The 16,805-nt window shown below is 38.1% G+C and overlaps 2 protein-coding genes across 7 annotated transcripts in view; one reads left to right on the top strand and one right to left on the bottom strand.

The window, feature by feature from the left end:
• LOC127433721 (SH2 domain-containing protein 3C-like) overlaps positions 1-6,824 on the bottom strand; it is a 22,205-nt gene extending 15,381 nt beyond the window's left edge. Inside the window, exons 1-2 of one of the 5 annotated variants that reach the window (XM_051685900.1) lie at positions 6,707-6,824; positions 1,564-1,603 (exon numbers count right to left, since the gene is read on the bottom strand). In XM_051685900.1, the coding sequence (XP_051541860.1) occupies positions 1,564-1,590 (27 nt within the window). In that variant the 5' untranslated portion in view covers positions 1,591-1,603; positions 6,707-6,824. Of the gene's footprint in view, positions 1-1,563; positions 1,604-2,207; positions 2,567-2,708; positions 2,771-6,706 lie in introns of those variants that run through there. The other 4 variants (XM_051685873.1, XM_051685892.1, XM_051685883.1 and 1 more) reach the window with 4 other exon arrangements.
• On the top strand, positions 5,114-14,731 carry LOC127433744 (cilia- and flagella-associated protein 157-like). Of its 2 annotated transcripts, XM_051685920.1 has the most exons (9): positions 5,114-5,529; positions 7,009-7,280; positions 8,424-8,577; positions 11,395-11,662; positions 11,789-11,919; positions 12,066-12,216; positions 12,294-12,472; positions 14,022-14,165; positions 14,309-14,731. In XM_051685920.1, the coding sequence occupies exons 1-9, from the start codon at positions 5,387-5,389 to the stop codon at positions 14,328-14,330; spliced, it is 1,464 nt and encodes a 487-aa protein (XP_051541880.1). In that variant the 5' UTR covers positions 5,114-5,386; the 3' UTR covers positions 14,331-14,731. The 2 variants fall into 2 exon arrangements, with proteins under 2 accessions (XP_051541880.1, XP_051541886.1); XM_051685926.1 differs by lacking the exons at positions 11,789-11,919; positions 12,066-12,216 and having other exon boundaries at positions 12,282-12,472.
• The last annotated feature ends 2,074 nt before the right edge of the window (positions 14,732-16,805 follow it).

Consider the following 16,805-nt stretch of genomic DNA (forward strand, 5'->3'; position numbering starts at 1 on the left):
AGCAAAATGGTGTAGGGCTGTAGGGGTGGATGAATTGGGACCAGGACCGACTGGAACCAACAGACTAGATAAGGTAAAGGGAAACAGGACCGACATGAAACATGAAACAAGACGAACTGGCACTGAACAGCACAAACAAGGAGACTAAAATAGGGAGAGAAATCAAACAGGTTAAATGCAGGGCAGGTGAGACAGATTAACTAATAATGGGCAAACAAGGAAGCAAAGTGTGACGTGAGACTGAGAGACACGTGGCAACACAGAAACAAAAACAAAGCCAAGTGCTCTCACAAGACACAAATACCCGAATGGCATGAGCGCACATCGGCAAGACAATAAAGCAATATATGCCCATGCCAACCGATAGACAAGACGAGAGAATGCATAGCAATGGCAAACAAAGCAATGCCACGCATTCCCACACTAGACAAAGCCTGAGCGTACATCGTGAGGCAAACGCCACGCAATGCACGCAACAGGTGACAAAACAAGACAGGACACCTTTGCGAGAGTTCGGCCACACACAAACCCAACACCTCAGACCGAAGTGACCGAACATCAGTACAACGTGAAGACTGCTCGTGACCTGGGAGCGCAACCCGAGGCTCACCCGTGTTCTCGAGAGACTGACATAAACTATTGACATGAGTGCATGCCGCCAAGATGACTTAAGCACAATGCACTCACATCAATAACAGACAGAACACGGAGCATGAGAGTCCGGATCCTGACACAGACCGAAACCAAACCAGACAGGGAAGTCAGGATCCAGAGACCATGCTCCAGACATGAAACAAGACAGACCAAAGAGCGCACGGCTGGGAAATAAAAACCGAAGCCGTGCACTCACACAAAGACAGACAAGACAGACATAGGACGATGATGTCATGGTCCTGTCACACAAAAACCCAGACTGACAGAGAGACAGGATCGTGACGTATCTCTATACAAACTACCCATTCTACAAGCAAAAGATATGTGGATATTTATCTTTTCATCTGAAGCACTCAAATTGATATAGGTGAATTTAGATTATAGGAAAATGCCCAGAAGGTTAAGTCACAATAGTGTGCAAAGACACATGGCAGTAATGGTGAGAGGATTGCCTTTATTCTAAAGGCTAAAACAAAACAACCCATAGTACTAATGTTGCCCATTTTCAGTTGCTCTAAAATAAACAGCAATATTTAGCACAGTTGGTTGCCTACATTAACTCAGTTTGTCCTCATCCATTCTGAAGACATGGGCAACAGTCCAAGCCCTTCTGTGTCACCCATCTTAATTCAATTAGAGCTTAATGGCTAAGCTCTCAGATTTCTTTGTGATTACCGCTTTGTAAGAGAATGTCATCAGCACAGGCTAAGAAAAATAACCTTCCTATAGCTGCGATTTTTATCTTTAAATTAATGCTCATTATTTTTCTTAAATGTTACAAAATTTACCATCTGATTTGTCTCTGGATGACTGAAAACCTTCATAGGCTAATAAAACGTTTCTCTTAACAATGTCACTCTATGAACTAGTCAAAGTTAATTTTGTACAAGAATCATGAGGTATTCTTACCTTTACATAAACTCCGCTGTTTTCCATGGGATCTGAATGACTGTAAATACAGAAAAAGTGGTAAGATTAGACAACCGTAGTGACGTGTGTGTTTCAATGTGTTAATAAGCAATTAATGTTTTGTTGAGTTAAACTGCCTTTTATATTCATAAATCCACATTACAGACATTAAAGTACTAGTGCTCTAAAAACCGGGTGGTTGATAGACAGGAAACTATCACAGGAATGACAATGTTGCTCTTTCCCATGACCACTAAGATCCTTTGTGCATTGGGGATGGCATTACACAATTCAGTACATTAACAGCTGAAAAACAGACACATCTGACAACAGCCTGCTGTGTCCATTCCAAAACAAAAACCATTATGTGCCATGCTATGTTATAATACAAACAAAACACATTCCTAAGCATGGTTTTCACAGTCAAGCACATAACTTTACAATAAGACTATGTAACAAATATTATTGTACATTTGCAGACTATCACTCTGACAAAATAACGTATTGCAAGTCACTGTCATCACATTGCTTAACACATATAGTCCAATATAACTTAAAAAAATAAATAAATAAAATAAAAAAACTTTTGCCATCATAAATTAGATGTCTGTAAAACACCTTGTAACAACCTTAAAACAACCTACCAGAAAGAATTTTTCACCAAAGCATTCTTTTTTACAAAAACTTTCCAGTCACTTCACTTGTTCTCATTCATAAAAAATAAAATAAAAATAAAAATAAAAATAAAAATTCCATAGCAATTGAAGAACATTATAATGTTGCGACAGCGTCATAACAAGATGACAACACTTAACAAGCGTCTATACGCACTTTGTATCCCACTGTTTTCCGCTTCTTGCTGTGCTGCCTAGCAAAGGAACTGTAGGAATGTCAGGCACTGAAAGCGGAGCGCAAAAAAGCAAAAATGTAAACACCAGAGAGAGTTACACAGTGACCAGACTGCCCTCCCCGAGCCTCTCTTCTCTCAGACATCCACAACAAACACCATATATGACACTAACTAGCATCTCTCAGATAGGAACGATGGAACATTATCACGTGATCACTTACTTTAACTGTACAAGGATGACGTTCAGAAAACATTTATCGTTTCGCGGCAACATTCGAATTTTGTAATATCTCACCTCAGCGCTCGAAATAGGGCACTGCTCGAATTCCATTTTAATTCCATGTTTAAAAGTTGTTTAAATATCACCTCAACGGCCACCTGTTTCTCGCGCCTCAACAAACACATAGCGACTAACTTAGTCATTAAAACATTTAGAATCGCTGTATCGGTTGCGGGGAGAGGGACCAGTCCATCAGCTGCCCTGTGTTTGTTTAAAACACAGTATTAGACGCCAGCGGGTCTATCATTCTTAGCTACAACGTTGCAGTGTCTCATTCGTTTTTCTGTGTATTCTATCCCCCGCACCCTCACCCCTATTTTGGCAATTGATCACCGGATCATCCTCACAAAATGCCTGTGTACGTCATTAGCGTATACATATATACAGTTTGTTTAGACACACTTAAACAGTAGCCTACTCCAAATCAAGCTCGCAGATGCCCATGGTGTCAGGTCATTGTGTTATTCCTAGTGCCAGTTACTGAGCGGCTCGGCTTGCAGATGCTTGAGCACAAAGCCCATTTTTTGTTCATGTGGGTTTGCTTTATGTTAAAAAGTGCAAGCTTCATTTTTCTAACTTAATTCTGAGACGTACTGTATAGTAGAACTACATTTGCCTTTAAGTGTTTAAAAATGGCCAGAGTAAACCAAACATTAGTCAATGTTTAAACCCCAAATGTAGCGAAACAACAACAAAACAAACAAAAATGTATTTAGCTACTACATGAAAATGCCAAGCCTACTCATGAACATAGAGTATATTTCATTCTATATATACAGAGAGAGAGAGAGAGAGAGAGAGAGAGAGAGAGAGAGAGAGAGAGAGAGAGAGAGAGAGAGAGAGAGAGAGAGAGAGCGTGTGTGTACATGTTTATACTACATTGTGGGGACCAAATGTCCCCACAAGGATAGTAAAACCTGAGCTCACCTAGGGAAATTGCTTATTATACATACTAAACAAACAAACAAACAAACAAACAAACAAACAAATATATATATATATATATATATATATTTTTTTTTTTTTTTTTTTTTTTTTTTTTTTTTTTTTTTTTTTTTTTTGAAAATGTAAAAATGCAAAAAGGTTTCTGAGGGTTAGGGGATAGAAATTATTGTTAGATCTGTATAAAATCCATAAAATGCATGGAAGCTATGGAGAGTCCCCACAATGATATAAAAACAAGTTTGTGTGTGTGCGTGTGTGTGTGTGTGTGTGTGTGTATGTGTGTGTGTGTGTGTGTGTGTGTGTGTGTTTACATATATATCAGATTATGGTGGCCCAGGGGTGCACAGAAAAACAAAATTAAGCAAATAAAAGCTGAAAACACAACACATAATTAAACCACAGCAAAACAATATTGAGACACAACACAACAAAATTAAGCCACAACACAACAAAATTAAGCCACAACACAACAAAATTAAGCCACAACATAACAAAATTAAGCCACAACACAACAAAATTAAGCCACACCACAATGAAAGTAAACCACAACACAACAAAATTAAGCCACAACACAACAAAATTAAGCCACACCACAATGAAAGTAAACCACAACACAACAAAATTAAGCCACAACACAACAAAATTAAGCCACAACACAATGAAAGTAAACCACAACACAACAAAATTAAGCCACAACGCAATGAAATTAAGCCAAAACACAACAATATTAAACCACTACACAATGGAAAAGAAATAACACAACAAACGTCAACGACAACATAACAGACAAGCCAAAGCACAACAAAGTTAAGCCAAAACACAATAGAAAAGCCAAAGCAAAAAACAACACAAGGGCCACAACCCAGCAATATTAAGCCACAACACAACAACATTAAGCCACAGCACAACGAAATTAAGCCATTTGCATTGTCTTGCGGCTTACTTTCATTGTGTTGTGACTTAATTTCATTTATTTGTGTGTCTTACAGTAATTTTATTGTGTTTTCAGCTTTTTAATTTAATTTAATTTTTATTTTATTTTTTTGCTTTACTAATTTTGTGTTGTGCACCCCTGGTCCACTTTAGATTACTATAAAGGTAAAGCTGTTCTGGTAAGAATACAGTGCATGCAACTAATAGAATCTGAGTTTAGAACACGCCCAATATTATCTTTGTGGGCATTTAAACTATATTCACATCTCACATTATTATAAACAACATAATGTATACAGTATGTAATTTAGTTATGTGAGACTTTTGCATGGTTTTACTAATAAGAAAATACAATTCTAATAGCCTCTAGCAAAGACAAATCGATGACATTGCCACAGATACGGTTTGCCAGAATATACCATGACCCAGTCTTTCAGTGTAATGCAAATTCTCTGTAAACTGTTAGCTTGAGGGATGAGAACGAGGAGTCTCATCAGTCATTCAGTTTGTAAGAATAGGCAAGCAATGAGAATTCGGCCTAAACTAGTCAATAAAGTGATACACAACACAGCTTTGTGTCAAACGATAAAGTGAAACTCTTGTTAAATAGGCTCAAACCGCTTTTATGATACTTTAGAAGGCCTATAGCAGGTTTAGTAAGTTAGTGAAAGCACAACTGTATTCAAGCGTACTTTCACGCAGGTCTCTATACGCACCGCCTCAAACATAACATCCATGGCAACGAGAAAACACTTGCATTTGTTTAAGTCTTTTTACTTCACAGATTGTTTTGTGAGGAAGCACGTAAAAGTTCAATGCCTCCCAAAAAAAATGGAAAAAGGAGCGGAGAAAAATCCCTTAAAAAGGAAAGCATGGAGTTTGAGGAGAAAGTCGCAGAGGAGACTGACAAATTATTTTATCGGGCTCAAATACGCGATTTGGAGGAGCGACTTGAGAGGTGCGAATTTCTGGCAAGTTTTTACAACTATTATTGATATGAGCGCTTGTTATGTGACATGGAGTTGTCCGAGGTGTAATATTTATTTATTTATTTATTTATTTATTTATTTATTTATTTATTATTAATTTTTTTTTTTTTTTTTTTTTTTTTGCTATAGCTTACTGCACAAATACTGACCAGAATAATAATAATAATAAATTCGTACGAGATGCCTTTATCTGTTTACCAATAAAATAAATGTCTAAAATCCACATAGTTCCTATTTTCCACAGTTAGTGTGTAAAGACAATGAGCGCCTTTTTTACAACTGTCCTCATGCCTGGTACTGAATTGTCATTTGTAATGTGCTAAATAAGACATTAGGCCTAAAATAAATGAAATATACTGACACATTAATTGTGATTGATTTCAAATATTTCTAATGCATGCAATGTATCAGTTCTAACACATCAGCTGGAATCCCTCTCTTGGTTTTCCTAACCCTGTTTGGAGTTATCCTGGGACATGTACACACATGCAAACAAGCCAAAATACACATTTACGATTATAATTTTGGCCTATATCTACTTAACAAAATCATGATCTATCTATCTATCTATCTATCTATCTTCTTTGTCTCACTCTTCTAAGCTCTCTGACTGAATAAAAGCTAACAAAACTCATAAGGAGCATTTGCTGCATGCTTCTTTTGGTGTGGGGACAGTTGGAATACCAGCTTGCATGTCTGCCAGATTTTCTCAGTGACCTTGCATTTAACATGTCCCAGAATATGTTAGTTTTAAGTAGACAAATCAATAATTACAACTAGGAACGTTTTCTTTCACTATCAGAGAGGAATGATGATTTATTCACAATGAAAGAGAAGAAAATGAAACCCCCAAACTGATATTCTCGAATAATTCTGTATCAAAGTGGACTATGTCCTTTACGTTTCCCACACAGGGAGTGTATGTGAATGTGCACAGAGATAATGACAGTTCAAACTTGCATGAGAAGGGAAATATTCACAGTGTACTGTACTCAGTATCAACTACCCAACTTCTTAATAGATCTGAGAGAGAGAGAGAGTGTGAGAGAGAGAGAGAGAGAGAGAGAGAGAGAGAGAGAGAGAGAAGATTGTATCCATACTATGCTAACCCCATAACAGACATGTGTGCGTGCTGGAAGGACTTACCTAACGATGATGTAGATTTGACAAAGTGATTGCAATTTCAGAATCTTTGGTTCATAAGATGTTAGACTATAATATAATTTTAAGAGTAGAGTTATTAGCACATACGATTAGGATATTTAGGTCCTTACGTTGTGCCATTGAGCAAATGAAAATGAAATAGACTTTGGATTTCAATATTGCCTACTGTAAATAATTAACCAGGCAACATACTTCACCAAATATGTAATTACCTCAACAGGAAGAACTTGTCCTTTCTTTGAAATGTTAATGAGCTGAACTGTAACCTTGTTTTTTCCTTACAGATACCAGCATAAATGTGATGAACTGGAAGTTCAAGAAAAGGACTTATCCTCTAAGATTTATAATGTGGAGAAAGAGAAGAAAGACATAGTTCTCTACCTTAAACGCACAATAGCTCAAAAAGAGGATGACATCACAGAGCTGGCAGAGGCGTTATCAAGACACCAGCAAGCTCAAGAGGCTGAGAGGGAGTCCTTTGAATTGCAGCTGAGTCTGCTTAGGCATGAACTTCAAGAAAAAAAGGACAAATTCACATCTGAGAACATGGCCCTTGGTACAAGATGCTAAGTAGTCACAGATCGATTTTACGCATATCTCCAAACTCAGGTCACTGCTCTCAAAACAACTAACACAGCCATCTGAAAACTTTGTAATTGTCCTAAACAGATTGTGCATGTTTGTGATTTTCTTGATTTTCTCGAAACACTACATACAAATTTCTCTGATCCAAAACTCATGCTTTCAAAACTGTGAACACAGACGACTATATTAAAGTCATATTCTCAAATGCACATGTCAGGTTGCCAAATCCCTTCATATTAATATCGGCTGTGTTAGTAATGCACACAGCAAAGAAAATGCAATTTACTAAACTTATCATGACTCTGCTATCTATAAAAGGGGTAAAATATGAAAATTCACAGCAAACAAACAATGAGGAAGATGAAGAATAGGTAGAGTGGGTAAAGAAAGAGAAAATCTGAGGAAGAAGTGATGAGAAAAGGGGAAAGTTTTCTCAACTCTTTCAGGTGTGTTCATGGAAAGACTTCAGGAAAGACCAAATGGAGATGGTGTAATGATGGTGAACAGAAAGAGGACATCAGGGTGGAAGATTAAAGAAGGCTCAGATGATCTGCGAGTCCCTCTAATAATTGATCGTGTTATGAATTATGGTCTCTCTAAGACATAGAGTGTTTGGCCTAATGTGAGCAGATCTACAGTGACTTCAATCTCAACAAAAATGAAGAAGAGGGAGGAATGGCATTGGAAGAAGAAGAGCAGGGACAACTAGAAATTTAGAGACATTTTATAACACATGGAAAAAGGTCTTTATGGTGGATTTTTATGATAAATGTGTTAATTCAATAGTAGAGTTGTGTGTCTATAGCTGAACATGTTATGAATTTAATAGAGAACACATCTATTGTTTTGATATTAGTATTTCATTTTAATAAATGCATTATCAGAAAAGAATAGATTGCTTCATTATGCAGTGAAATTTATTTGTTCTGCAAATTTGAGTGTCTGTTTCTACAGCTGTGTGAATTGTTTTGAGAGCACTGATTATAGTTTGGAGAAATGTATAAAATCAACTGAGAAAAACTGTAAATGTGATAATGAATGCACCTTCCAACCTATGAACATTTTCAGTATTCCTAATTAAAATGTGTTTAAGTGTTCATGTTTTCGTGTTCAGCTGGTAAGGTGGCATCTTTGGAAGAGTTTTCTATGCAAAGAGAGAAGCTCATGGCTGAATGTAGGTCCTTGGAAGAGCAGCTTCAAAAGCAAAAAGAGGAACACCAGGCAGAAATCTACAATCTGGAGAAAAAAGCTGTACTAGACAATGACAGGTGCGTATGTTCATACTCTTGCCATTTTTCATAGATCAAGGAAGGGAGGTGCATTCTTGTAAGAACATGACCTGATCAATAATTATTATTTTCATAACTATTGTGCACTCTTTGAGCTTTAAAGCCATCAGCTGAACATAAATCATGTATGAAATGTCAAATTGTAGATTCTTTTTCATTCATCTTCTGTTTGCAGTGAATGATTGCAACGAACTGTAAAGCCTAGAACTTTGCAAAGAGATATTTGCTCAATAAACAAGTGAATCGTTGCTTGGCATAAATGTACAGTACTTAATTCAAATAAATGTTGAGGGGATGTTCCCAACTTCTCAGTACAGAAATGTGTAGAAGTCTTCTGAATTCTATTAGGCCTTTAATTCCAAGAATATTTGTCTTGAATTTGAATTTTCCCCAAAGTTGTTGTTTGTCTTTTCAGTACTTTTAATTTGACCTGGTCAGTGTTTTAAAACCTGTTGATGCTCATTGATCCAACCCATGGGTTTGACTTTACTTTGCTTAAATGAGTTCACATTTACTATATAGTGTGCTGTCCAAAACTGTTCATAATGTTGACAAATTATACATCTTTATAATATGTCAACATTATTAACTCTTTTTTGACTAGACTATATACAGGTGCATCTCAATAAATTAGAATGTCGTGGAAAAGTTCATTTATTTCAGTAATTCAACTCAAATTGTGAAACTCGTGTATTAAATAAATTCAATGCACACAGACTGAAGTAGTTTAAGTCTTTGGTTCTTTTAATTGTGATGATTTTGGCTCACATTTAACAAAAACCCACCAATTCACTATCTCAAAAAATTAGAATACATCATAAGACCAATAAAAAAATTTTTTTTAGTGAATTGTTGGCCTTCTGGAAAGTATGTTAATTTACTGTATATGTACTCAATACTTGGTAGGGGCTCCTTTTGCTTTAATTACTGCCTCAATTCGGTGTGGCATGGAGGTGATCAGTTTGTGGCACTGCTGAGGTGGTATGGAAGCCCAGGTTTCTTTGACAGTGGCCTTCAGCTCATTTGCATTTTTTGGTCTCTTGTTTCTCATTTTCCTCTTGACAATACCCCATAGATTCTCTATGGGGTTCAGGTCTGGTGAGTTTGCTGGCCAGTCAAGCACACCAACACCATGGTCATTTAACCAACTTTTGGTGCTTTTGGCAGTGTGGGCAGGTGCCAAATCCTGCTGGAAAATGAAATCAGCATCTTTAAAAAGCTGGTCAGCAGAAGGAAGCGTGAAGTGCTCCATAATTTCTTGGTAAACGGGTGCAGTGACTTTGGTTTTCAAAAAACACAATGGACAAACACCAGCAGATGACATTGCACCCCAAATCATCACAGACTGTGGAAACTTAACACTGGACTTCAAGCAACTTGGGCTATGAGCTTCTCCACCCTTCCTCCAGACTCTAGGACCTTGGTTTCCAAATGAAATACAAAACTTGCTCTCATCTGAAAAGAGGACTTTGGACCACTGGGCAACAGTCCAGTTCTTCTTCTCCTTAGCCCAGGTAAGACGCCTCTGACGTTGTCTGTGGTTCAGGAGTGGCTTAACGAGGAATACGACAACTGTAGCCAAATTCCTTGACATGTCTGTGTGTGGTGGCTCTTGATGCCTTGACCCCAGCCTCAGTCCATTCCTTGTGAAGTTCACCCAAATTCTTGAATCGATTTTGCTTGACAATCCTCATAAGGCTGCGGTTCTCTCGGTTGGTTGTGCATCTTTTTCTTCCACACTTTTTCCTTCCACTCAACTTTCTGTTAACATGCTTGGATACAGCACTCTGTGAACAGCCAGCTTCTTTGGCAATGAATGTTTGTGGCTTACCCTCCTTGTGAAGGGTGTCAATGATTGTCTTCTGGACAACTGTCAGATCAGCAGTCTTCCCCATGATTGTGTAGCCTAGTGAACCAAACTGAGAGACCATTTTGAAGGCTCAGGAAACCTTTGCAGGTGTTTTGAGTTCATTAGCTGATTGGCATGTCACCATATTCTAATTTTTTGAGATAGTGAATTGGTGGGTTTTTGTTAAATGTGAGCCAAAATCATCACAATTAAAAGAACCAAAGACTTAAACTACTTCAGTCTGTGTGCACTGAATTTATTTAATACAGGAGTTTCACAATTTGAGTTGAATTACTGAAATAAATGAACTTTTCCACGACATTCTAATTTATTGAGATGCACCTGTAGTATATGTGAACTAATTTAAGAAAAGTGACATCAGTTCTGGGAAAGGGGGCATGCACATCAACAGAATTCTTTTAATATTAATCAAACAGTACTGAAAAACAGAAAACCACCCACTGCTCTTAAAGAGATAGTTCACCCAAAAATAAAAATTCTCTCATAATTTACTTGCCCTCATGCTATCCCAGATGTGTATGACTTTCATTCTTCAGCAGAATACATACTGAGATTTTTAGAAGACTATCTCAGCTCTGTAGGTCCATACAATGCAAGTGAATGATCAAATCTTTATAGCTGCAAAAATCACAAAAAGGAAACATAAAAGTAATCCATATGACTTCTGTGTTTAAATCCATATCTTCAGAAGCAGTATAATAGGTGTGGGTAAGAAACAGAACAAAATTTAAGTCATTTTTATACTCCAAATCTCCACTTTAACTTTCACTTTCAGATGTGAATTGAACTACTTGAATCTTATGGATTACTTTTATGTTTCCTTTATGTGATTTTTGCAGCTACAAAGGTTTGATCATTCACACTTTGCACTGGTGTGTAAAATACAAAAATACAAACTTAAAACTATCCCTCTTTGGACTGTACAGGTTAAAGAAAGAAATGCTGGAACATGTTGCTGCTGTAGCAGCTGAATTCCGCCGGGTGTCAGACCAGAAAATGCCAGAGACAACAATGCGAGCCATGCAAGAGAATCTTGCTGTAACAGCTCAACTGAAGCAGCTTAACGACAAGACCAAAGAACTGCTGAAGGAGAATGATGCTCTAAGGGCAAGAGAAAAGCAACTCAAAATAGAAAATGGAATTGCAGAGCCACTCCTGAATGAGATGACCAGGAAGAATATTGCAAATCAAAAGGTTGGCAATGTTAAACATCTAAAGTTTCAGTCATTTAACTGAGTAATCACCCTCTGTTTTGAGACACATGCACATTCTATAGCCTAGTGAAAGAATGAAACATAACTCTTTCTCAATTCCTGAAAGGTGGTCCATCAGTTGACAGAAAAATGCAAGCAAATGCATTCTGAACTGGAGAAATGTGCCAAACTTCAGCTAGAGCACCAAAAGCTGCAGGACAATTACTCAGCAGTATGCATGGAGCTTGAAGCTCTCAGGTCCTGTAGTCACTAGATCACTCATTGTTAAATAAATTACTTTAAAGTTGAACATTTCATTTTTTACAGATTGGCCTTTAATTTCTGAGTTGGGAGAGTGGACTATTAATGTATATTTTAATATTACCATTATGCTCTACTCACAGCCAGAATCATGCAACTGTTATAGATGTTCTTAAGAAAACAAAAACAGATGTCAAGAGACAGAGAAAGGAACTTGAGGAAGAGAGGACACTGAGAGGACAGCTAAAGACAGTTCTTGAGGAAGCAGCTGTAGCTTTAAAGGAAGTTTTGATGGTAATAGTAAACATAAACAGTAAAGTTATCATTTGGTGAAAAAACAAATCAATTGTCTCACTCAGGTTTGGTTACAGGAGGTCCCTAAAGAGGTGGACTCAGAGTTGGAGATTATTGTCCGACGAAACCAGATGATGCAGAAGCTCTTGGCTGTGCTAGACAGTGCTGCAGCTTTAGGAAAAGGTCCTGCTCTCACTGATTTCATGCCAGAGATGGCTTCCAATCATAAACCCAAAATAGCCACAGACATTAAAAGGTACAAATGTATACATTTTTAAGGGATTTTTTAATTAAAGATAAAATAATAATAATAATAATTTAAAGATATTGCACTTAGAAAGTGGATATACTGAATATATATATAAGTTTGGAATAATGTACAGATTTTGCTCTTATGGAAAGAAATTGGTACTTTTTTCACCAAAGTGGCATTCAGCTGATCACAATGTATAGTCAGAACATTAATAACATGAAAAATTACTATTACAATTTGAAAAAAATTCAGAACTTCTTAAACTACTTCAAAGAGTTATCATAAAAAATCCTCCACGTGCAGCAATGACAGGTTTGCAGATCCTTGTTATTCTAGCTGTCAGTTTGTCCAGATACTCAGGTGACATTTCACCCCACACTTCCTGTAGCACTTGCCATAGATGTGGCTGTCTTGTCGGGCACTTCTCACACACCTTACAGTCTAGCTGATCCCACAAAAGCTCAATGGGATTAAGATCCATAACACTCTTTTCCAATTATCTGTTGTCCAATGTCTGTGTTTCTTTGCCCACTCTAACCTTTTCTTTTTGTTTTTCTGTTTCAAAAGTGGCTTTTTCTTTGCAATTCTTCCCATAAGGCCTGCACCCCTGAGTCTTCTCTTTATTGTTGTACATGAAACTGGTGTTGAGCAGTTAGAATTCAATGAAGCTGTCAGCTGAGGACATGTGAGGTGTCTATTTCTCAAACTTGAGACTCTGATGTACTTATCCTCTTGTTTAGTTGTACATCTGGCCTTCCACATCTCTTTCTGTCCTTGTTAGAGCCAGTTGTCCTTTGACTTTGAAGACTGTAGTGTACACCTTTGTATGAAATCTTCAGTTTTTTTTGCAATTTCAAGCATTGTATAGCCTTCATTCCTCAAAACAATGATTGACTGATGAGTTTCTAGAGAAAGCTGTTTCTTTTTTTGTTGTTGCCATTTTTGACCTAATATTGACCATAAGACATGCCAGTCTATTGCATATTGTGGTAACTCAAAAACAAACACAAAGACAATGTTAAGCTTCATTTAATGAACCAAATAGCTTTCAGCTGTGTTTGATATAATGGCAAGTGATTTTCTAGTACCAAATTATCAATTTAGCATGATTACTCAAGGATAAGGTGTTGGAGTGATGGCTGCTGGTAATGGGGCCTGTCTAGATTTGATCAAAAATTACTTTTTTCAAATAGGTATGATGCTGTTTTTTTTTACATCAGTAATGTCCTGACTATACTCTGTGATTCGCTGCATGCCACTTTGTAAATTAAAGTACCAATTTCCTTCTGAAACAGCAAAATCTGTACATTATTCCAAACTTTTTTGTCTATATATATATATATATATATATATATATATATATATATATATATATATATATTAGACGTTTCCATGACTTTAAGATTTTATTTTTTTATTATTCTTTTTTATTTCCATTACCTGATTTTATTTAAATGACTTGTAAAACTCTATAGTTGTTAGGTATAATATAATAAGAAACCATTTTGGACTAATGAGATACAATGTCTCTCATATTTGCTTTCAACTGCAGACCAAGCAAATTCCCTTTGCAGAAATCCACCTCTCACCTGTCACACTTCAAAACCGGAGACCTAGGACTGGTCCCTTTCAAAACACATCCCATCCCATCTAAGATAAGACATCACTCCAGGGGTGCATACGTAACTCTAAACAAGTAAGTATGTAAGGTTATGGTTCATCTACATAGTACACCTGATTTTACCATGTGTCACGATGAATATAATATATTGCATGAATTGGAAAGAAGAGATTTGTTTTAGTTTATGTAACTATTTCACTGCTCTTTTATGTCTTTAGGAGTCAGTCAAGTGAACAATGATCAGCCTTTTTATACTCATAACTCATCACAGGCTGGGTGAAGAAGGGTCATATTAGTAAATATTGTAATGTTTAAAATAATTTAAAATATGTTGAATACTGTATGTTGAGTACATTGCTTTCATATCTTGTCACTAGATGGCAGCATTATAACATTATACATATGGATGATCGATAGCTACAGTAGTTAGCTATACACACTAGATGTAATATAGGATTATTTGTACATTACATAACATAAGTATTATGTTTTTATAATTGTATTATGGACTGTGATTGTATAAATAGCCTAACTGATTGTGCTATTAGAAATTTGGTGATGTGGGTGATCCTAGAATGAGAATAAAGTATTTGTTTTTGTTGGTGCCTGTGTTTCTCAACTTTCCCAGTCTGGTTTGTTAAATGTTGGCAATATTTTATTATTATTATTATTATTATTTATATATATAGAACAGTCATCTGTGTCATTCGATAATGGAAAATTACAAAGAAAGTTAGCTGCAAAATTTTACAACTAAATAGCTTACTGTGGGCCTACCGTCTGAAACAACTGGTTAGCAAATCCATGCAACTCAGTGGGATTACATTCACACAGAAAACATTTTCAGCGTTGATTTCGTCCCTCTTGTTTGGGACATACATTTCTCTCTGCAAACAACTAATCTCCCTCTGCATGAACATTAAGATCGTTAATTTGTAGGATGTCATCCAGTGGTTGATTCGATGAGTCAGTGCTATCGGACTGTGCTCAATTCATGCAACAGAACTGTAGTTTATAAATAAAACCTTTTCAACCTTTTCAAAGGTTTGTCGAGAATACCTTGCTAACCATCAGTAAATCTGTTTTTGCCTTTGACAAAGACCTAGTACTCGGTAGTTTAAAAATCATCCAGTTTCATCCAGCTTGCTAAATAATCATCCAGCTTGCTAAATATGACTTGCAAGATAAGAAAAAGGTTATTAGTCTCTTGAATTGTTATGTCTAGTTAAGTAAGGGATAATTAGTACAGTCAGTAAGTAATAAAATTAATAAAAGTAATTAGTACAGTCAGTAAGACTAAACTTGACTTGACTAAACTTGATTTGACTTGACATGATATGACATGAAAAACCCAACAATGTTACAATAACAATACCTGACAATGGAAAATGGCAAACAGGAGGCTTAAATACACGGACAAGGGAGAAACATGACAATGATGCATGGCGTGGCGACCTGACGTGGTTACATGGCATGATGTGGTAACATGGTACGGCAGTATCCTGACTTGGCCATGGTAGGCGTGGATGCTGACTTGTTGGCTGTGGCAGGCATGAGCGCTGGCTCGTAGAGCAGAGGCGGGCCTGGACCGTGGAGCAGAGGTGGGCCTGGACCATGGAGCAAAGGCTTGCTTGTGATGTGGCATGGAGCAGTCTGGGGCTTGGCTGAGACATGGCATGGAGCAGACTGACGTTTGGCTGTGACATGGCATGAAGCAGACTGAGGCATTATTGTGACAGGCTCAAGCATTGCTGTGACATGGCATGGAGCAGGCTGAGGTGCTGCTGTGACATGGCATGGAACAGGCTGAGGCGCTGCTGTGACATGGCATGGAGCAGGCTGAGGCATTGCTGTGACATGGCATGGAGCAGGCTGAGACGTTGCTGTGACATGGCATGGAGCAGGCTGAGGCGTTGCTGTGACATGGCATGGAGCAGGTTGAGGCATGGCTGTGACATGGCATGGAGCAGGCTGGGGCGTGACACGGCATGGCGCAGACTCAGGCGTGGCTGTGACATGGCATAGAGCAGGCCGTGGCGTGACAAGGCATGGAGAGACTCAGGCATGGCTGTGACATGGCATGGAGCAGACTCAGGCATGGGTGTGACATGGCATGGAGCAGACTCAGGCGTGGCTGAGACATGGCATGGAGTAGACTCAGGCATGGCTGTGACATGGCATGGAGCAGACTCAGGCGTGACATGGTATGGAGCAGACTCAGGCATGGCTGTGACATGGCATGGAGTAGACTCAGGCATGGCTGTGACATGGCATGGAGCAGACTCAGGCGTGACATGGTATGGAGCAGACTCAGGCATGGCATGGAGCAGACTCAGACGTGGCTATGACATGGCATGGAGCAGACTCAGGTGTGACATGGTATGGAGCAGACTCAGGCATGGCTGTGACATGGCATGGAGCAGACTCGGGCATGGCTGTGACATGGCATGGAGCAGACTCAGGCGTGGCTGTGACATGGCATGGAGCAGACTCGGGCATGGCTGTGACATGGCATGGAGCAGACTCAGGCGTGGCTGTGACATGGCATGGAGCAGACTCAGATGTGGCTATGACATGGCATGGAGCAGACTCAGGCGTGATATGGTATGGAGCAGACTCAGGCATGGCTGTGACATGGCATGGAACAGACTCAGGTGTGGCTGTGACATGGCATGGAGCAGACTCAGGCGTGGCTGTGACATGGCATGGAGCAGA

The sequence above is a fragment of the Myxocyprinus asiaticus genome, chromosome 4, assembly GCF_019703515.2.
Source record: "Myxocyprinus asiaticus isolate MX2 ecotype Aquarium Trade chromosome 4, UBuf_Myxa_2, whole genome shotgun sequence".
Lineage (NCBI taxonomy): Eukaryota > Metazoa > Chordata > Actinopteri > Cypriniformes > Catostomidae > Myxocyprinus > Myxocyprinus asiaticus.

Bases quoted from the DNA above. Each gene is read 5' to 3' on its own strand.
- LOC127433744 (XM_051685920.1), top strand. From the start codon at position 5,387: ATGCCTCCCAAAAAAAATGGAAAAAGGAGCGGAGAAAAATCCCTTAAA. The intron at 7,281-8,423 runs GTACAAGATGCT...TTTCGTGTTCAG, and splicing joins ATCTGAGAACATGGCCCTTG to CTGGTAAGGTGGCATCTTTG. The intron at 12,217-12,293 runs GTAATAGTAAAC...GTTTGGTTACAG, and splicing joins CTTTAAAGGAAGTTTTGATG to GAGGTCCCTAAAGAGGTGGA.